The sequence below is a fragment of the Triticum dicoccoides genome, chromosome 2A (genome assembly GCF_002162155.2).
Source record: "Triticum dicoccoides isolate Atlit2015 ecotype Zavitan chromosome 2A, WEW_v2.0, whole genome shotgun sequence".
Lineage (NCBI taxonomy): Eukaryota > Viridiplantae > Streptophyta > Magnoliopsida > Poales > Poaceae > Triticum > Triticum dicoccoides.
Genome location: NC_041382.1, coordinates 596,100,147 through 596,121,276, shown reverse-complemented (window position 1 = coordinate 596,121,276; position 21,130 = coordinate 596,100,147). Strand labels below are relative to the sequence as shown.

The 21,130-nt window shown below is 44.6% G+C and overlaps 3 protein-coding genes across 4 annotated transcripts; all 3 read right to left on the bottom strand.

The window, feature by feature from the left end:
- Positions 1-577: 577 nt before the first annotated feature.
- LOC119355603 (ubiquitin-like-conjugating enzyme ATG10) lies at positions 578-2,737 on the bottom strand. Its single transcript, XM_037622428.1, has 6 exons — positions 2,231-2,737; positions 2,074-2,127; positions 1,920-1,976; positions 1,270-1,369; positions 1,088-1,185; positions 578-962 (listed from the first exon to the last, which is right to left on the bottom strand). Exons 1-6 carry the CDS (start codon positions 2,381-2,383, stop codon positions 777-779), a joined length of 648 nt encoding a protein of 215 aa, XP_037478325.1. The 5' UTR covers positions 2,384-2,737; the 3' UTR covers positions 578-776.
- Positions 2,738-3,141: 404 nt separating this feature from the next.
- Positions 3,142-6,657, bottom strand: LOC119355602 (6,7-dimethyl-8-ribityllumazine synthase, chloroplastic-like). The gene is made up of 8 exons (XM_037622427.1): positions 6,451-6,657; positions 6,247-6,371; positions 5,840-5,935; positions 5,132-5,227; positions 4,508-4,586; positions 4,038-4,084; positions 3,505-3,564; positions 3,142-3,421 (listed from the first exon to the last, which is right to left on the bottom strand). The coding sequence occupies exons 1-8, from the start codon at positions 6,569-6,571 to the stop codon at positions 3,383-3,385; spliced, it is 663 nt and encodes a 220-aa protein (XP_037478324.1). The 5' UTR covers positions 6,572-6,657; the 3' UTR covers positions 3,142-3,382.
- A 1,662-nt stretch (positions 6,658-8,319) lies between these two features.
- LOC119355601 (la protein 1-like) lies at positions 8,320-15,739 on the bottom strand. Of its 2 annotated transcripts, none has more exons than XM_037622425.1 (10): positions 15,605-15,739; positions 12,576-12,654; positions 12,324-12,476; positions 11,814-11,956; positions 11,273-11,421; positions 10,883-10,975; positions 10,460-10,790; positions 9,406-9,553; positions 8,986-9,070; positions 8,320-8,664 (listed from the first exon to the last, which is right to left on the bottom strand). In XM_037622425.1, the coding sequence occupies exons 1-10, from the start codon at positions 15,689-15,691 to the stop codon at positions 8,544-8,546; spliced, it is 1,389 nt and encodes a 462-aa protein (XP_037478322.1). In that variant the 5' UTR covers positions 15,692-15,739; the 3' UTR covers positions 8,320-8,543. The 2 variants fall into 2 exon arrangements, with proteins under 2 accessions (XP_037478322.1, XP_037478321.1); XM_037622424.1 differs by lacking the exon at positions 15,605-15,739 and adding an exon at positions 12,760-12,930.
- Positions 15,740-21,130: the final 5,391 nt, after the last annotated feature.

Here is a 21,130-nt window from a genome sequence, read left to right as displayed (position 1 = left end):
TGCTTTCATGAGAGGCACGGACGTGCCTCTTTCGGAAAGGAAAAAAAACCGTGCTCCCGGTTTCGGTTTTTTCACCCGGTTTTTTTCGTAAAAAGAAAAAGTTCGTCAAAACCTATCAACATGAGATCTAGTTTTGAAGATCTCGACGCGAGGAATCCAATAGTGAAAACGGTTCGATATTTGGATGCACGGTTTAAAAGATAAAACATTTTGAATAAACGAATCTACGAAAAAAGAAAAAACTATCAGGTTGCGACAAGTGAGTGTTCTTTGCAACGAGTACTCCTTAATTAGTGATTTCGCAGTAAAGAACCTCAATATGGCGCAACAATTGAGAGTTCTTGTTTCAACTTTCAGAGTTGTTGTTTCAACTATGTTCCTATTTTTTTCACTTCAAATTTCATAACTGGGCCGGGCATTGACCGACTGGTAACTTCCATCAGCAGCCCATCATATTATCATTTTCACTAAATTCTGATGATATTCAGCTTGCATGATTCTTTCAAGCAAGTAGCTTTAAACAAATCTGGGAAACGAAAGGATGTAAGAATAATAATCAATTACATGCCCAAGGATAGATCATCATGTTGAACCTGCAACTATGCCGCAGTACGTGCAACTGCATGCATATGCAATAAAATTAGTTATTACTACACTGCAAAATGGTCAAATTACCAAGAGAAATGTTTGAACATATACACAGCAAAATAAGAGGTGGACACTTCCCATTTCACTCACCCAAATAGTACTGTACTACATACTGGAGAAGAGTGAACCTATGAACTGCAATAAAGCTTAAGAGGGATTTTCAATCCTACTGCCTGACCGGCCACAGATAACCATGCTGGCAAGTATTGCAGAGATCGATCCTTATCTCCCAGTTTATGAAGAAGCAACTTCATCCAGTCACTGGTTCCACATGGATGCAGGGTGAACCATGGCCTACTTAGGTGGGGATGCTCCTGTAGGAGTGCAAGAACCGCTCATTCATTTTTAGTGAGTCTAAGCTTTCAACTAATTAGTAAACAAGAAAGCATGTATGTGTATTACATATCATTATCAAGAATCGGTTACAAACAGTCCATACCTCTCGAGTAATAAATGTCCACTTTGATTTGTTTAACAACTGAAGTGAGTGAGGAGGAAGATCCTTTTTTATCTCATCTAAAGTTAGTAGCTGCCCACCTAAGGACAAGTTGCAGATGTTGGCTATCAAAAAGGAGAATAGAGGAAGTAAATATCCACAGTAATGTTCTGAAATGTGCATACCAGCCTGAAGGCCTTGAAAGTATAGCACCGGAACCTTGTAAGAAAAGCTGTAGACAATATGGAAATCATAAAGATGAACATTATCCCTAGAGCTCTGAACCTGCAAAGAGAAAGAAATCATGGCTGGCGCATATTAAAATTAGGAACTCAAGATTTTTGCTTTTATAAGAAATTGAAAGTTTATCGCGAAAGAAGGATCGCAGTTATCTCCGCCCTTGCCGAAAAAACTGAGAAATAGTACCAGTAGCTTTTTTTTAGGGATACTAGTACTAGTAGCTAGTATATGATGCGAGGCCAAGGTGATCCTTTCTATTCCATGCTTTACCACCCCAAAATCACAGGCACAAATGAAAGAACTAAATTTGGAACACGGCATCATGCATCACTATCGGTTGCTCCAAGATATTTACATTTCTCTTTCATGTGTGCTCATAATAGATTTGCGATGCAAGTCACTGAGTCTCTGGGGCATGATCAATTCAAATTGCGGACGTCCACAGAGTATTTGGTGAAACTGTTATATTGTTTATACAGGATAAATATATAGTCTGAAAATATGAAACGGCTCGGGTGCAGAGCAATGTAATATAGCAACATGCTGGCAACAGAAACATATGATAGTGGAGAAGTAATACCCACTGAAAACTTACCAAGGTATCATGCTCTGCACCATCATCAGGGACAGGGTCGTCACTGCTCTCCTCAACCTGTTCCAGAAGGAAACATTCAGTAAACAAATTACTAAAACGCCAACTTCATATTGCAGTACTATCAGATAGCCAAAGAAAGAAACAGCCCGCCCACCTGGCCTCCTGCACGAATTCGGTACACTCCTTCAAGAGCTACGAACCCCTCTGTCTGCAGAAAACAAGCCAATCCATGGGCATAAACCTAAGTGACAGAAAACATAACAGCAGAGATAACACAGAGATGAGGTGGTCAAGTCTGTCGAGCATCTGACCTCAGATGGCACCCCCATCTTGCAGCAAGGCCTCCACTCCCAGTCGGGAAGAGCGTCGACGTCGATCCCCCTCCACTTGGTGACCAGGGCCTTGGCTGAGGCGTTGAACTCGTCGAGAGACAGAGTCCCGTCGCACACGGAGGAGCCCCCCATTGCGAAGACGAGCGCGGCAAGCAACGACCAACGAGGCAGTCAAGTATCCCCCCCTGGCTCTATTTGGAAACGGAGATGCTGCGGGATCGATCGGGATTTCGTCGGCGATCCGGAGTCCCGCGGGCTGCGGTGTTGTGCTCGGAGACGACCTAGTCCTTCTCGAATTGGACTGGTGGTGGGCTGCTGGCGGTCTGCGCGGCGGGCGGGGACGGAGAGCGCGGGGCCGTTGCTGGATAGGAGGCGCGCGCGGCTGGGGCCGCGGCGTCGCCGAGGTGGGAGGTGCGTCAGCGATGGCTCGTCGGCGACGTGGCTCCGACTCCGGCGGAAGAGTAAAGATGTGTACTGTTGCACGTTTCTAAAAGAAACCCTGATAAACTGGATACCCGGCGCACGGAGTCCCGGGGAGAGAGGTGGAGGTTTACGAAACGGCCCTTCAGGAACCTCGTATTACATTCTTTGTTTCCAAGGTTCATCTGATCTGCCGTGCCGGCCCATGCAGCAAGCTCCCCGGCTCCGCTGCAATGCCACTGCAACCGCACCTACGACGTGTAACATGCGATGTGCTGTACCGCCGCCCACGGTGGACGATGGACATGGACGGAGTGGAGGTCGCTACCGGGGAGGAAGAGGAACCACCGAACCGGACCTGTCTGTGCAGCACAGGCGCCCCGCTAGGGCAATAACCATGAACATACATGTCGCAGCCTTTTCTCAGTTCTACAACACACACTGCCCATACACCCATCACGAAACGAAAATAGGGCACAAGTGAAAAAGTTTATTCATGCTCTAGACTTGCAAGTTTCTTGCGGGCAAAGGCGAACAGGCAATCAGAGTTCATATATAGAGACCAAAATAATTTGGAAACGACACATCAAACACTAGCCTGCAGCAATAAAAAAGAAATTTTGAAACAAATCTGGGGGAAAAAAAGAACTCCGACAGCCGCGAACAGGGGAGAAAATCTTGCTCGCTCGCCGACCATAGCATCCGGTGCCATCAGGCTAAGTGATGCCGAAACAGTGAGGCCATCTCGATCTACAGCAGGAGATGAGAGTTCGTCAGATGGACCATGAAAATATACGGGTTTGATTCACTTCCCAAGCAAATGGTGTACTTACAGCAGTTATGGCGGTCTCAGCACCTTTGTTTCCAGCCTTGCCACCAGCACGGTTTAGCGCCTGCAGCATGGATGTGTGTGATTTAGCATTTATTTTCACACAAGATTGGTTAGGCAAGGACCGAAGCAGACAGAAGCAAAACGATCACATCATGCGCACGGCAATTGCGCCATAAAGAATGTAGGACAATTACTTTACAGGACGCATATCAACAGGATTGCTTCGCTTATCAGCATGTGCAAGCGGAGAGAGGCATCTTCAATTTGAGTTGACATATTGCTTAGGAACATGAACAACAACATCCAAGTTACCTCCTCCAGAAATGCTATTCTTCTGATGGTAGTATCATTCATGGTACAGTAAAACTAGCTAACTAAAGTAAAGGGGTGAAACAGTTACCAGACAGGATGCAGTATTATGCTTTTATGGAACATTTCAGAAGATATGTATGTTATTGAAATTGATTTGCAGATTAGAGGCGACACAACCCACTATGATGCTGTTGCAAACTAGCTAACAGAATCATGAATTACCTGGTCCATGTCATCACAGGTCAGAACACCAAATACGCAGGGGACGCCTGTGGTAACATTAGAGAAGCAATTAGCCAGATTCTGAACTTTAAGTAGCTGCAAATTGTAATCACCAGACAGAGAAAACAACACAGGGTAAATTCGTCGGATGTCACAATTTCGAACCCAATAATCTTTACTCACACTGGTCATTGGGTACATAATTCTCTAAGTTATACGAGACATGCATGGATATCTGTAGCTGTTTTAGCTTTGTATGTTCATTGAGCATCAATAATTATCAAAAAGTTTCCCATCTGGTTATACCTATCAACAACTGGAAAATTAAATGTGAACCCATGTCCATATGCACCCTTAGTGACCTTACTAACAAGAAATACAACAACTGGAACATACATGGACTCACAGAATAAGTTCTCTACAACCCAACTGGATTGATAAAAGGAGTCTAAGAGATAAAAGTAACATACCAGCAGACAATCCAGCATTGAGTACACCAGAAGCAGCAGAGTTTGCAACAGCATCATAGTGGGTTGTGTCACCTCTAATCTGCAAATCAATTTCAAAAAAGACCTTCAAAATCAAAAGAGCATCAACACGATAACTATGGGTTTGCGAAGCATAGGTTTTAGCTGGTATTACTATGACAACTACACGACCAGCACGATTAATAGAGGGAAATACTTAGCAAACTTGATATAAGCTAGCCTTACACTGCTTAAAAGACAGGCAAGTTGCAGAATCATGGTTAAGTGATGTTAAAAGACAATAAGATATATGTGAAAGTCCTTACACTGCTTAAAAGATAACTTCCCACAAGTTACATAATCATGGTTAAGATATGTTAAAAGACAATAAGATATATGTGAAGGCCTCCTAAAGACAGTTATACATGTAAATAGAACATGTCAGCAGCATATAGCTTATCCAGATTTTTATTGTGATTTTCTGATTTCTAAATTACAGATAATGCGATAGCCTCTACCTCATAGACAGCGGAAGAATAAGAAAAGGGCATAAAGGGGCATAAAAGTATGCTGTTCTCATCAACTTTTGAGATTTAATCATCTGACAAAGATACAAAAAAGACTTACCACAGCCCCAATGCACAAAATTGCATCATACTTTCCAGACTTCCCAAGCTTCTGTGCTGCAACAGGAATTTCAAAGCTGCCAGGAACACTAACTACCTAAAAAGATGTTGAAAATCAGAGTGATGCATGGAAAAATGGTTGCATAACTTAGTTAGGACTTAGTTGTTTTAAACAGTGTGCAGATGAAGCATCATGTACTATGCATATCGGTGTAGATTTATTTATATATGAGATTTCTAAGAAAGGCTTTAGATGGAAAACATCCCATTTAAAGATGTATATCATGACAAATATATTGTTAGAGTGATAAAATCGTTATATTAGTGATCCTACACCATTAAACAACCACCGTGTAAAAAGTTCATCAAAGGTGAAGATCAAAGTAGTTAATAAACACGTATACATAAATTATATATGTTGTCGAAGGAACAGGAACAACACATTAACCCTGCGAAGTGGTTAAGTCATCCAACAAGAGTGTGCGCATGCTGAATTGGTGATTCATGGGCAGTAGTTCATGAAACAAGTGTTTTGGTATTTACATGGCAAGAAACTGGTGAGCAGACAGGAGAATTCGTTTGTGCTAGGGAAAACATCACCTCTTTAACAACCGAACACAGGAGGGTTGTTAATGAGGTTCAAGATATGTTTGCATTTCAACATGGCCAAAAGTAACATCGATTTAAACAAGTGGATAAAAATACGCACAGTGACATTTTCTGCTTTGATAGAGTATCGCTCGAATGCCTCTAGAGCCCCCTGCAGAAGCAAGTTGGTCACTATCTCATTGAACCGTGCCACAACCTGCAGGTCGATTAAAGAGCCAGAGTTAGACAATGGAAAGGTAAATGGTGTTGAAAAACAGGAAAGCAGTGGTTCTATTTGCCAAGTATTTCCCTCTATCAATCATGCTCGTAGTGTTGTTGTTTCCAGTGATTCTTTTTATTTCTAATTATAAGTTTTGTTCATGGGCAAGATTCTATTAACCTTAGTTCAGTACAAGTTTTATCTCCGGTGGTTCTATTTCTGGTTATAAGCCATTAACCACCTATCTCTTATTCAAGTAAAGTCGCTCACTGGCCAAGAGGTACACAGAGGAGCAATCAATCACTCACCACGGCGAACCTGAGCCCCTCGGTGTTGGTCAGCGACCCCATCAGCCGCTGGTGCCCCGCGGCGGCTGCGGCCACGACGGGGAGCCGGGAAGCCCGAGCATCCGCGACCAGCGCGGCCGGACGAGCTGCACGAATCAAACGGCAGAAATCAGAAGCAGCAGGCCGCCGAAAGAGCAGCGGTCGAGATGGTGAACAGGAGCGTACCGGAGTTGGGAGACGGGAACGAGACGGCGCCGGCTCTGGGAGCGCGCAGGGGCGCGTTCGATAGCCGCGCGAAGGAGGTGGCCCTCGCGGCCGAGGACGATGTTGCCGGTGAGGCCGCCATATCCGCTTAGCCGCCGGTGGGTGTCGAGGAAGATCTGTCTGCGGCTGCTACTCGAGTGCGGTCGTGGGGATGTCAAAGATGTGTTGCCTTTTCACCTGTGCAGAACTGCAGTCCAGGTTAGGTGCGTTTCAGAGTGGCATTTTGGTCAAAACGATGTGCTTTTGGTTGAATTTCACTCCAAACCAAAAATACGAAGTCAAAATTTGGAAGTTTGAGAAACGAGATTACCAAATTTTAGATTAAGAAAAAATTCTGGAATCGTAAGGCAAATGAAAAATTGTATGATCCGACGGCTGAATACTAAATGAATTTTATATTTATATATTTTCAGAAGTGCAAGAACAAAAGAGTCCTTGGCCTCTGTCAAATCGGTGGTAATATTACTGTCATCGTTATCTTGGATTAGCCAGTTGGTTAGGTTCATTGTGGTGAAATCTGCCTTTGCCTTTGTCTAAGAAAATCGAGAATCTTAGTGCAAATAAAATGAAATTCTGACATTCAAATACTAAATGGTAATGCTATCTGGCTGACCTTCCCTTGGAAGGGGATGGCAAACAAACGTTGTTTGTTGGCAGTTTTAGTTGCGACACATGATCAAACGATAGCAATTTCTGGTCGTTTTTGCTCAAAAAAATTCTTCCCAAAAGTTGCCATGTTGTTCTGAAGATACTGTTAACCCTCATACAAACTGCCAGCAAAACATTCGCAAATGTCACCCCGTCCCAGCGAACGTTCGTCAGATAAGATGGTCCATATATTAAAAGAAAATACATTAGATTTGATCAACTGATAACTCTCCACACAACGACCTCCATGGTAATCGGGTCTGAGTTTGATCAGACAGCCCGTAGCAGCTTTCGACGGAAGCACAACAAAAGCCTTGTTGCAAAGGTTGGCACACCTCAACAAAAGAAAAAAGTTTGACAAGGAGTGCAATTTGCAAAGTGTCTGAGGTCAAGAGAAGCCTTGTTGCAAAATGCTGACACGCATCAGTGTGAGCAAGGTTGGACGGTCGTGTTGCACTCCATCTAACGCCTGAGGAAGCGTATGATCTTATTAGTTAAATTAGTTTATACTCCCTTCGTTTCAAAATAGATGACTCAATTTTGTATTAACTTTGTACTAACTTTATACTAAAGTTAATAGAGGGAGTATTTTCGGAAGTGCAAGAACATGAAATCTTCTATCAATCAACGGTAATATGACCATCACATAGGTGAACTATCCATCTGGATTTAGGTTCTAAAACAACACAACTGCTAGCATTTTCCTGTTCATTCAGTGGCACGGCAGCAACTATAGATCGGCTTGGGCATGGCTGAAAAATGCTTCGGATTGGTTATATTTACTCCCTGCGTTTCATAATGCAGTGCATATAGCTTTTTTGAAAAAGTCAAATCTCAAACTTTGACTAAGCTTTTGAAGAAAAATGTTTACATCTAGAATGTCAAGTATATATCATTAGAGAAGTAGTTTCATATTTGTATATTGGATAGTTATTCCTATATAAACTTAGGTTCAAAGTTTGCAATGTTTGACTTCTCAAAAAATCGATGCACTACATTATGAAACAGAGAGAGCATCATTTTTGGAAGAATTATTTTCATACGCTCATAAAAGATTCGCTAAAGACTGCATACGCAAAATTCGCAAAAAATGTGACTACAAGCACAACAATCCATCACGAAATTCCAGCAGCAAACACACGGATAAAATCACAGGGTCGCCGTGGAAGGCCCTGCGACTGGTTGAGCCCAAACTTTAGCCGCATATAAAGTTTTCCTTCTCTTCATCAATTGTCAACATGGCTCATCACACCCGTCGTTCAGACTTTAAAAGGCACAGGTTAAATTTAAACCAGACACAGGAAAGCCACCTCCAAAGCTGTGGAGGCAGCAGCAGGCAGGCACCCAGAGACATATTTTCTTTTCCTCACTAGGGCTAGAAGATGGTATAAGCCGATCCAGGCTATCTAAGGAGACGAATCGAGCTTTTGGACTTTGTTAGCCCTTTCATGGTTGTCAGAGTGGCGACCACCCCGCTTCCCACCACCGTGGTGCCTTCCGCCGCCACCTCTGTTGTTCTTCCAGTCCCTGGGAGGTCCACAGCAAGAGAACAACAGTGTTATCTCCTGAACAGGTTAAGCAAAAAAGAAACACGGCATACGGTTTGCCCTACCACTAAAATGTTTTCAATCTGGACCAAAGAATTTCGTACGCGTAGGCTTATAGAGATTAAAATTTTGGTGGTGGACAACATTATTCTAGACACAACTATGGTTCCTTTCTTGCACAGCATTAGGTTTTCTTCTTGATGAAATTTCAATAGCTACGATCCAATTTATACCCAGTTTATCCTACAACGAGAGAAAAATTAAACAGCATCAACTATCAAATGTAAAAACATTATAGTACCTTCCTCCCCTGTTGCTTCTATTATTGTTATTGAATCTCCCTTGGCCGCCCTTTATTCCACTCCAATAATCTTTCTCAGCTTGTCCTGCATTGGAATAGTAGGTTCATCAAATAGAGGTTAATCATAACCTTCAAATCTGATAAATTATACTGACATTTCAATACCCAGTTTAACTGATAGTTTTACAGGAAAGAACGGAGCACAACGATGAAAATTATTTCAGGCATAAAGCTTTACTATCCAAAACTCACGTTTGGATGAAAAACAATTACTACATGTAACAGCAATTACATTCATATTGTCACACACATAAACTACAGAACCAACAGGTACTATAATTAGGAATCTACTTGCATCGTGATTTTAAGTTACTTCATTCAATAAGACCCGCCAAAAATTGAGAGAAGCTAAGTATTTACCAGACACAGGTTCCAAAGTGACAAGGTGCCCCTTCATAACCAAACCACCTTCATCCGCAAGAGCTGCAAATGCACGGGCCTTTTCCGCAGCCGTCGATTCCTCAAACCTAAGGTATCCTGAAATATCCCCCTTACTGAAGTCCACGTACTTCAGAAAGGGAAGAAAATCAAGAGAAATATTAAAGTTTGGTATTAACAAATGTCATGTGATAGAGAATTGTGTTTAATCGAAGATGTTACAGAAAATACAAAGCGAAGATATATAATTTCAGAATTCATGCGTAATAGCCTTCTTCAGGGATGCATATAACATCCTTGAAAAGATTAATAGATCGTCTTTTGTATTCCCTAAATATGGTTAGACATTATTCTTGGTATTGTCCAGTTAACCAGATAGGTGTGCAACATCTAGTGAAAATGAATTAAACTTCTCAAATACATTTTCAAACCTAAGAAACATTTCTGCAACAGTGACCTAAATAGAATCAAACCACAGCATTATTGGCAGCGAACAATTAGAAGAACTGGCTGTGTATAACAATATCTTGTGATTTACAGAAGTACATGATTCTACAACTTCACAAGAAATAAAAACCAGCTCAGTGCATGTTTGGTAGTGGTTCCGCAATATCTGGTAAACCATAGATGGAACTGTAAATGAAATTTGCATGTTCCAGACATGTTACGCATTGAATTGCTAAGATAATCCAAAGGTGGAGGTGCATGTGAGTTGAACATCATGAGTGACATTTTTCTGTGCAGTAACTTAATTCTGTGCTTGTTCCAGCAAGCTTGGGAGTTAAAATTTTCTTTACTACAAAACCTAAGGTGGAGATACATGTGAATCAAATATTATGGCAATTTAAATTAAAACTTCTGATTTCTCTGCTTATAATTTTAGTAAGCTTAAGAGTATAAATCTGCAATAACTTCACAGAAAAACAGGGTATCTTACAGGTCATATACTCACCTAGTAAAAGTATGTAAACAAAGATTGCTAGTCATGGTATGAGAACAAACTGTAAAGAAAAAGGACCGCCAGAAATCAAATTACCCGCACTGTGCCAAATTTGGCAAAATATTCTTTGAAGTCCTCCCTTGAAACTGGTTCCTTGTCATTTTCTGAAAGGCTTTTATCATCCTTTTTAACAGATTGTGCATCCGACCCCTTCAACTCCTCGGCATCATCTGACTTCTCTTCCTTGGCATCAGTGTTCTCAGGGGCCTTCTCTTCAGAAGCTTTCCCCGATTCCTCCGCAGAGTCAGAAGCCCCTTCCTTCTTGGCATCATCGCTATTATCAACTTTGTCCCCACCATTTTGTTCTGTGTCACCATCAGCTAGAATTCTCTTCAGCTTGAAAGACAGAATCAGACCTTTTGGGTATCTATATAACCAAATATTGATGATTCACAGGGTCAAGTCAAACTCTAGAAACTAAAAATAATATGTTACATATTGTTAGTACAGAAAGTTTACCCTTCGTCATGACCGTTCTTATTAGCGTGTGTATTAGGGTGCGACTTCTCATAAGCTTCTTTCTTAGCCTCCATTTCAGCATCAAATTCCTTCCTGTAGTATGCCAACATTGGATAACACGTTATTGATACATAGTTACAAATAAAGTCAGCAATGTAAAAATAGACACTGCATTCATGATTCTAAATGTAAGAGGAAATGACGTAGCTATCAATCATCATGACAAACAGTACAAAATCTTGCATCTAAGTATCTACCAACATCAATTGATAAAGAAAGAGCATGCAAACAAATATATTTGGAATAAGGTCAAAGAATGAGAACATAAATTCTGTCACTGGTAAAATGGTAAGCATGAGAAAAAAGAGCTTGAATCAGTAGTTAGCATACTTTGTTTTTATTTCCAGATCCGCTCCAGCAAAACTAAGTTTGTTATTCATGATATTGTTCGCTTCATCTTCTTCCGAAAATTCGACCAAAGCTGTGCCGCAGAACTGCCTCTTGTCAGAAACATGTTTTGGTAGCCTTACGCTGTTAACCTGTGATGCCAAAGTTCAGAAACAACATAGCACCATCAGCATTTCTGTTACACGATTCATGTATTTATAGTGATGCTGCGTCAACTTGCAAGTTTGCCAAATTAGCATACCAATTGAATATCACATGCATAGTGCATCTAACTGGACATTTCCAGTTCAAAGTAACTGATAAATGTGTTACTGAAAGTTGAAGCAAATGTAAGAGGAAATGACGTAGCTATCAATCATCATGACAAACAGTACAAAATCTTGCATCTAAGTATCTACCAACATCAATTGATAAAGAAAGAGCATGCAAACAAATATATTTGGAATAAGGTCAAAGAAGTGTAATCTAGCGGTTCTAGCCTATCCTGTCAAGTCTGGTACTTGAAGTTATACAGATAACATACCTTGCCATACTGAGCAAAGAAAGATTGAACATCTTCCAGCTTTACGTTGTGAGGAAGTGGTGACACAGCAATTGACCTTGAGTCAATTTGCACTATAATCTCATCTGGCTTCAACAACTCGTTTGCTCTCCCAACTCTCTTCCCTGTATAAACAAAAATTGATATCAGTTAAGGAACCATATAACTTGCATATATCTGTAAGAGAAACTGAAGCAAGACATGTTCATTTTGGCCTAATTTGCACCATGCACCAACCATCCACTTTAACAGGTGAATTAGCTAACCATAATGAAGATTTGATCAAATATAAGAATAAATCATCTACAGTACTTAACTATGAACTACAGAGTTCACCATGTCAGTCACTACATGAAACTGGAAAAGGGAATATTATCCTTCCACTCAGAAGCTATGCTTCTTCAGCATTGAAACAGGAACCCCACTCCAGATCACTATAGATTCGCATATCATGTAAAGGGACTGACAGGCTGTCGGAAATAACTTCCTTACCGTCCTCGGAGACACGGAGGGCTGCAGAACACCGCAGCACCTTGGCGACCGCAAGCACTGTCGTCTCTGGCACGCCGTCCTCCTTCACGGTGGCATCTAGGCCAAGGTGCGACCTCATCTTCGCGAAGGAGCAGATGAGAGCCAAGCTCGCCACTGCTCGATCCGAATCCCCCCAAAAAAGAGCACCAAAATTAGCACCCGTACCACAAAAAGCAAAGCAGCATGATCATGAAGACAGTGAAGAACTCGTACATCCATCCTCGCTCTCCTCGACGGTCTTCCGCAGGAAACCGTCGCGGGGGAGGTTGCTGTCGCTGAAGTAGAACTCCACCTGCGGCTCAAAACAGAGGCGGGGAGAATAAGCAACCACGACCCAGAAATTTCAGGGGGGGAAAGCCAGACGGCTGGGATCGGAGAAGGGGTAGAAGCTCCCTACCTGGCGGAGGACATTCTTTGCCTTGGTCTCGTCGAGGGAAACCGCGGGTGCTGGGGCGGCGGCGGCGGCGGGGGCGGCGGGGGCGGCGGCGGCGTCTGTGGTCGCCATGGCTAACGCGTTTGGGCCGGAAGGGGCGGAGGCGCTAGGGTTTAGGAGTGTGGCGGGTACTATTCGGGTTTAGGGTTGTTTATTTAGCTGCGACGAAATAGAAAAGGTATCCGCCTGGGAAGGAAGGACAGGCGTGGGGGTGAGGCGTGCGTCCGGGCCCGTATGGGCTGAGCATCCACCCGTCTTCCACGCATTTGGGCTTTGTTAGGATTATGGAGTTGGACAGGGCCAGAAACCGTGGGTTCACTGGGTGCAGGCCTGCTACGCAGAGATTGCCCATCTTTTCATTAATAGAAGGAGTTAGTGAAAAAATATATGTTGTTGGTATCTATCCTTGGTGGACGGCTTTTGCGAAGGCCATATCCGAATCGCATGGCAATAAACAGAGCCACTTTGCAACAATGCAAGAAGCCCCTGGAAAGGATGTGGAGAGGGCATTTGATGTGCTTCAAGCTCGTTGGGGAATTATGCGTAGCGCTGCAATGATGTGGGATCAGAAACTTTATGGCAGTTGATGACATGTTGTGTTATTTTGCACAATATGACTGTTGAGGATGAGGGTGATGGTGTAGCCCAAACTAATGGTTTTGAAGCACCTGGAGAACAGGTTAAAATCCCGGAAGCAGCTCAGTTTTGTTATATATGTGCGGCATTGTTTTGTATGATCGACGTGCATGGATTTGCATGGATTCGATAGTCCAAATTTAAGAGATGTGCATGCCCGGAGTGAAATATGAGGGCCAGTCGGGATGCATCGGCAGGTGTGACAGGGCTCTTCCGCGGGCGTATAGGGGGGCCAATTTACCAAGTCCGGCTGTAGATGTTCTCAAAACTATGTATGTTGTGCCACATGATACTTGAGCTCGTTTTTGCAAGTCAGCGTTTCAGAGGAAATGCTGCTTTGTGGTTACAAACTTATGAAGCTATGCATAACATTAATAGTTGGGAAGAACTAGTAGTAGCTTTTTCTAAAAAAAAAATTGGTAGTATCATATGCATTTCAAAAGCTTCGAGCATACAGCCTTACAAGAAAAAAGTTGACCCAGTCGGACCCCTCAAAGCCTCCCCAAATGCATGTATAAGGGAAAAGGTGAGAGACAGAACTGTGAATACAAAAATTGAGGGATGACGGGTCAAACGTCCGCGGACGCGCCCGGGGCTGGATTAGGTGTATGCAACGTCTACAATAGAAGAGTATCATCACAAATTTGAGCAACTTACGCATGAAGTGTGTTGGTATATAACATAAATTATGAGGAATTTGTTACCAAGTTTGTAAAAGGGTTAAAACGTAAAATTCAGTCAGGTATACGTTTACATAAGCCTAGGACTGTTGGAGGGGAACTTTTGGTCCATGGGTGTATCTACACCCTATATGGAAAAACAATTTAGTAATTCAACGAAAAGTTAAAAAAATATGAAAATATTTTTGAAATAAACTTGACCTTCCATTGTGCTTGTTAGAAAAAATCCACAAAAAGAAAACCAGCGTTTGACTTCTTTTCAAAAAAGACAATTTTTTGGCCAAAGTAGTGTGAATAGTGACCTATAATAGCAAATATTTTGTCTTTTTGCTCTGAAGTCTGCGTTGGTTTTTTGTTCACGAAAATTTGTATACTAGTACAAAAGTAAGTCAAGTTTATTCTAAAAATACTTCTGAACTATTTTGACTTTTTATTTAATTATTTTAAATAATTCCCTATATAGGGTGTATCTACAACCAGGAACCAAAGTATATTTCCCTGATTCGGCTTTGTCTGTTGCTCAAACACGAGAAGAGGAGGCAAAACTTGCATCCAGCTCACGCTACAGAAGTGATTTCAAGTACTCTGCTCAAAGTGATTATTACAAGACGTGCAGTCCAAAGAGTCATCTTGCTCTATAATCTCATCTGGCTACAGCAGCTCGTTAGCTCTCCCAACTTTCTTTCCTGTATAAAAGAAAATGAAAATCAGTTACGGAACCATATCACTGGCATATTTCAACAAGACCAACTGAAGTAAGACATGCATGTTCATTCTGGCTAATTTGCACCATGCAGCAACCGTCCATTTTACCAGATGAATTAGCTAGATTATAATGAAGATTTTTACCTAACGTAAGAATAAATCATCTACTTCGCGATGAACTACAGAGTTCACCATGTCAGTCTTTACATAAAACTGGAAAGTGGAATATTATCCTTCCACTCAGAAGTTATGCCTCTTCAGCATCGAAACAGTACCCCAACTGCAGATCACTATAGGTTTCGCATCTCATGTAAAGGGACTGACAGGCTACTGGAAAATAATTTCCTTACCGTCCTCAGAGAGGCGGAGGGCCTCTGAACACCGCAGCACCTTGGCGACCGCAAGCACTATCGTCTCAGGCACGCTGTCCTCCTTCACACTGGCATCTAGACCAAGGTACGACTTCATCTTGCGGAAGCAGCAGATGAGAGCCAAGCTCACCACTGCCCAATCCCAAACCCCCCCAAAAAGAGCACCGAAATTAGCATCAGCACGACAAAAAGCAAAGCACCATGATCATGAAAACAGTGAGGGACTCGTACATCCATCCTCACTCTCCTGGACGTGGTGCAGCAGGAAACGGTCGCGGGGGAGGTTGATGTCTCCGAGGTAGAACTCGACCTGCGGCTCAAAGAAAAAGAGAGAAGAATAAGCAACCTTGACCCAGAAATTAAATTTCAGGGGGCCGCGAGACGGCTGGGATCGGAGACGGGGTAGGAGCTCCAAACCAGGCGGAGGACATTCTTTGCCTTGGTCTCGTCGAGGGAAACCGCGGGGGCTGGGGCGACGGCGGCGGCGGCGTCTGTTGTCGCCATGGCTAACGCGTTTGGGCCGGAAGGGGCGGAGGCGCTAGGGTTTAGGAGTACGGCGGGTACTATTCGGGTCTAGGGTTTTTTTTGAAAGCAAAGCAAAGCTTTATAAATTAACGGTGCGCGGGCAAATCGCCCAACACACGAGCAGCCACTAAGGGCGGTACATCATTCTCCCAGTGCATACATATATCAGGTAAACACATACGGCCAATTTGGCCCAACTCATGTGCTACATGGTTCTCACTCCTCCTGCATGCTCGCACACTGTGTTTCGCAAACCAGAGTTTTAACTGTAGCTTGATATCTTCAAGGATGACAGCATACGGCGAGGAATCAGTCTTGTGAACATCGAGCGCCTCTGCCAGTAATTGGCTGTCGGTCTCAAAAGTAACTCGGACAGCGCCGATGTCAGCTGCAAGGGCGACCGCTCCCGCCATGGCCTGAACTTCCGCTCCAAAAGCATCTGTAGTCTGCTCCTGTCTTCCTGCCCGGGCCGCAATAACTTGCCCTTCCGAGTCCCGAACCACAGCGCCCCACCCACAAAAGTTGCTACCAGGCACAAAGGCCCCGTCGATGTTAATTTTGAGCTCATCTGGATTGGGTGCCCGCCATTTCCCCTCTTGTAATACCTTCTTCTTAGGCACAAATCTGTCCGCATACTCCATGGCGCTACACCTCACCCTTCGGATAGTTTCAGTGATCTTTGGCGCAAGCTCTCCTTGGGTCTAGGGTTGCTTATTTAGTTGCGACAAAATAGAGAAGGTATCCGCCTGGGGAAGGACAGGCGTGGGGGTGAGGCGTGCGTCCGGGCCCGTATGGGCTGAGCATCCACGTCTTCCACGCATTTGGGCTTTGCTAGGATCAGGTTAGACATGGCTAGAAACCGTGGGTTCATTGGGTGCAGGCCTACTATGCAAAGATTGTGTGTCTTTCCATTAATAGAAGAAGTTTGTGAAGAAGAAGGTACATGAAATACCCAAGAGAGCAAGCAGTGGAGTGCAATATGGCACACCCGAGTACCTTCGAAGTTGCGGGTGTTTATTTGGCGACTAGCCAGGCAGTCGATGGCTCGATGCCCACATGTGAGGTCCTTCACCATCGTCACATGTCGGATGAAGATACTTGCCATTTATGCGGAGCCTCAGATACTTGGAGACACGCCTTGCTCAATTGCTCAATGTCGAGAAGCGTTTGGGCCCTAGTTCCTGATGAGTTTTGTTGAAAAGGTGATCAGCTGCCAACATGAGAATCCAAAACAGTGGTTGTTTGCCCTACATGATGTGTTGGAGTCCGAAGAGTTTAACCGTCTTGTGGTGACAACATGGGCGATTTGGAGTGCAAGGAGAAAGGCGATTTACGAATATATTTTCCAGTCTCCTTACGCTACCAACGGCTTCATCACAAGTTATATGGTAGAGATACAACGGATTAACATGAGGGGCCCAAGACTTATTGCTACTTCTGCGCCATGACCAACTTGTTGGTTGCCTCCGGTTCAGGGGTGTGCCAAAGTGAATGTGGATGCAGCGGTCTCGAGAGGGTGAGGATATGGTGTTGTTGGTGCAATTTGCAGGGACCAAAATGGCCTATTCCTTGGAGCTTCGGCTTTAGTGTTCCGGCATATTAGTGATCCTGAAACACTTGAATCCCTGGCCATTAGGGAAGCATTATCACTCTCGGATGACTTGTATGTTCAAAGTATTCATGTGGCTTCCGATTGCAAGGCGGTGGTGGAAGACATAAAGAGCGGGACATCAACAGTTTACGGAGCGGTGATACATGAAATCATAGAACATTCGTCTGGTTTTCAACACTGTAATATAGTTCATGAATTTAGAAGCTCAAACTTTAAGGCTCACAACTTAGCGAAGCATGCTTTATCTCTCGGGGGTGGCCGTCATGTTTAGGTCATCCTGAAGATCTTTCTTTCGTCCTTGTAAACATTGTGACGGTTTAATAAAAAGCGTCGCGAGGTTGTCACAAAAAAAAAGTTAGTGAAAAAATATATGTTGTTGGCACAACACGTGACATGAGCGCAGGTGGCATTACACGATGACCCTAGCATGCGAGGAGGGATGCTCAACCTCAAGTGTAAGGCCTACATCTCAGGAAGGATGATTGTAAATCCTTTAGCACCAGCCTTCGCCCATAGCCATGGTTGAACTTTGATTTCCTGTGGGACGTGTGATGTAGAAGGCCGCGTTCCATCAATATGCATGCATTGCGGTGACACCTGATGAACCACGTAGACAACATGATGAGAGAGGAGAACCCATGTCGATGGTCGTTGGGAGCATTCTGGCAGGTAGCCATCCACCACTCAGAAAAGGCTCGCCGTTTGGCTGGGGAGCAATGTCAGAGGCACCAAGACAACACGTCATGCCATATATGTCGTGAGAAGGAGCGGCCTGCAAGTAGGTGTTGTAGATTTTCGGGCAGTTGATCACAGGGAGCGCATCTGCCATCGTGAGGGAGGCCGCGTCTATATAGGCGATTCGTCGTCTAACATCAATCTCGGAAGGTAAGCCAGGTGAAAACCTTGATGCGAAGAGGTGCCCATGTCTTCCAAGTGATGCGCCAATTCAGGTCATGGGTCGGTCCTTGGAACAACGCAAGATAGCAAGACTTGGCGGAGTAGTTGCCAAAGCAGACTTAGTCCAACGCCATCATAGAGTGTCTGGCGCATCCGAAAGGCCGATCTAGCGAACACGCCTCCATAGCTCCATGTACTGGACAACTGCAGTCGGGCCAAGACCACCCTGGATGCCTCGCACCCAGGCATGACCTGTGACGCCCCCGATTTGACCGTACACTAATCATACACGCAAACGTGTACGATCAAGATCAGGGACTCACGGGAAGATATCACAACACAATTCTACAAATAAAATAAGTCATACAAGCATCATATTACAAGCCAGGGGTCTCGAAGGCTCGAATACAAGAGCTCGATCATAGACGAGTCAGCAGAAACAACAATATCTGAGTACAGACATAAGATAAACAAGTTTGCCTTAAGAAGGCTAGCACAAACTGGGATACAGATCGAAAGAGGCGCAGACCTCCTGCCTGGGATCCTCCTAAACTACTCCTGGTCGCCATCAGCGGACTGCACGTAGTAGTAGGCTCCTTCCGAGTAGTAGTAGTCGTCGTCGAAGGTGGCGTCTGGCCCCTGGGCTCCAACATCTGGTTGCGACAACCAGGTAGAAGGGATAGGGGGAAAAGAGGGAGAAAGCAACCGTGAGTACTTATCCAAAGTACTCGCAAGCAAGGAGCTACACTACATATGTATGCATTGGTATCAACTGGAATAAGGCTATTATATGTGGACTGAACTGCAGAAAGCCGGGATAAGGGGGGATAGCTAGTCCTTTCGAAGACTACGCTTCTGGCAGCCTCCGTCTTGCAGCATGTAGAAGAGAGTAGACGGAAGTCCTCCAAATATCAACACATAGCATAATCCTAACCGATGATCCTCCCCTCGTCGCCCTGTGAGAGAGCGATCACCGGTTGTATCTGGCACTTGGAAGGGTATGTTTTATTAAGTATCCGGTTCTAGTTGTCATAAGGTCAAGGTACACCTCCAAGTCGTCCTGTTACCGAAGATCACGGCTATTCGAATAGATTAACTTCCCTGCAGGGGTGCACCACATAACCCAACACGTTCGATCCCATTTGGCCGGACACACTTTTCTGGGTCATGCCCGGCCTCGGAAGATCAACACGTCGCAGCCCCACCTAGACCAACAGAGAGGTCAGCACGCCGGTCTAAACCTAAGCGCCCAGGGGTCTGGGCCCATCGCCCTTAGCACACCTGCACGTTGCGTGGGCGGCCGGAAGCAGACCTAGCCTAGTAGGCGTTCTAGTCCAATCCAGCGCGCGCCGCTCCGTTGCTGACGTCACGAAGGCTTCGGCTGATACCACGACGTCGAGTGCCCATAACTGTCCCCGCGTAGATGGTTAGTGCGTATAGGCCAATAGCCAGACTCAGATCAAATACCAAGATCTCGTTAAACGTGTTAAGTACCCGCGAACTCCGACCAGGGCCAGGCCCACCTCTCTCCTAGGTGGTCTCAACCTGCCCTGTCGCTCCGCCACAAAGTAACAGTCGGGGGCCGTCGGGAACTCAGGCCCACCTCTACCGGGATGGAGCCACCTGCCCCTTCAGCCCCCATCTCCGAACAGTATCACATGTAATGTAACTGTGTAAAGTATATTGTATATGCCCGTGATCACCTCCCGAAGTGATCACGGCCCAGTAGTATAGCATGGCAGACGGACAAGAGTGTAGGGCCACTGATGGAACACTAGCATCCTATATTAAGCAGTAGGATAGCAGGTAATGGTAACAAACAGTAGTAGCAAGAACAGGCTATGCATCAGGATAGGAATACCGGAAAGCAGTAACATGCTACACTACTCTAATGCAAGCAGTATAGAGAAGAGTAGGCGATATCTGATGATCAAAGGGGGGCTTGCCTGGTTGCTCTGGCAAGAGAGAGGGGTCGTCAACACCGTAGTCATACTAGGTAGCAGCGGCGTCGGTCTCGATGTCTAGCGAGAGAAGAGGGGGAAGAAACAATAAATATAATGCAAACAAAAGCATGATGATGCATGACATGACAAAGCGTTATGCTAGGTGTGCCCTAACGCGGTACGAGGTGGTACCGGTGAAGGGGAGGAACATCCGGGAAATTATCCCCGGTGTTTCGCGTTTTCGGGCAGAGGAGTCGGAGGGGAAAAGTTGCGTGTTCGCTATGCTAGGGATGCGTGGCGGACGAACGGGTTGCGTATCTGGCTTCGTCTCGTCGTTCTGAGCAACTTTCATGTACAAAGTTTTTTCATCCGAGTTACGGATTATTTTATATTAATTTTAAAGATTTAATTCATTTTTAGAATTAACAGAATTAATTTAATTAGAAAAAGTAATTATGATGTCAGCATGATGTCATTAGTCAACTGTCTGTTGACTGGGCCAACAGACGTGTGGGTCCCATTCGTCATTGACTAAGACTAATTAACAGTAGTTAGGTTATCTTAGTAGGTTAATTAGGTTTAATTAGTTAATTAACAGAATTATTTTAAGTTAATTATTAATTAATTAACATTATTATTCTTTTTATTATTTTCATTTTACGTTCTGGGGCGTGGGCCCCCCTAGTCAGTGGCCCAGAGGGCCACAGCGATTCGGGCACCGCTAGTATGCGGGCGCGCAGGTTACGGGCGCAGGAACCCGGCCCGATTGGGTAAATGCCCAGATCGACAGGGGGGCGCCGGCCATGGGCACGGCAAGCCCGGCCGCCTGGGACGACAGCGGCAGCGACGAGGCCACGTCGGGGTGGCGCCGGGGCGGGGAGCGAAGGCGCGGCGTGGGCAAATGGCGGGACGGCGAGCGGCGGCAGACGCAATAGCGATCGGGGCGAGGGGAGCATCGCGGGCATG

Coding starts and splice junctions, on each gene's coding strand:
- LOC119355603 (XM_037622428.1), bottom strand. CDS start 2,383: ATGGGGGGCTCCTCCGTGTGCGACGGGACTCTGTCTCTCGACGAGTTC. Junction 1,977..2,073: donor GAATTCGTGCAGGAGGCCAG/GTGGGCGGGCTG, acceptor CTTCTGGAACAG/GTTGAGGAGAGCAGTGACGA. Junction 1,370..1,919: donor GTGCAGAGCATGATACCTTG/GTAAGTTTTCAG, acceptor TTCTCTTTGCAG/GTTCAGAGCTCTAGGGATAA.
- LOC119355602 (XM_037622427.1), bottom strand. CDS start 6,571: ATGGCGGCCTCACCGGCAACATCGTCCTCGGCCGCGAGGGCCACCTCC. Junction 4,085..4,507: donor CAATGCTGGATTGTCTGCTG/GTATGTTACTTT, acceptor ATGTTACCACAG/GCGTCCCCTGCGTATTTGGT. Junction 3,565..4,037: donor CCTGTGATGACATGGACCAG/GTAATTCATGAT, acceptor TCCATGCTGCAG/GCGCTAAACCGTGCTGGTGG.
- LOC119355601 (XM_037622424.1), bottom strand. CDS start 12,867: ATGGCGACCACAGACGCCGCCGCCGCCCCCGCCGCCCCCGCCGCCGCC. Junction 12,477..12,575: donor CGAGGAGAGCGAGGATGGAT/GTACGAGTTCTT, acceptor CGGATCGAGCAG/TGGCGAGCTTGGCTCTCATC. Junction 11,422..11,813: donor TCTTTGCTCAGTATGGCAAG/GTATGTTATCTG, acceptor TTGGCATCACAG/GTTAACAGCGTAAGGCTACC.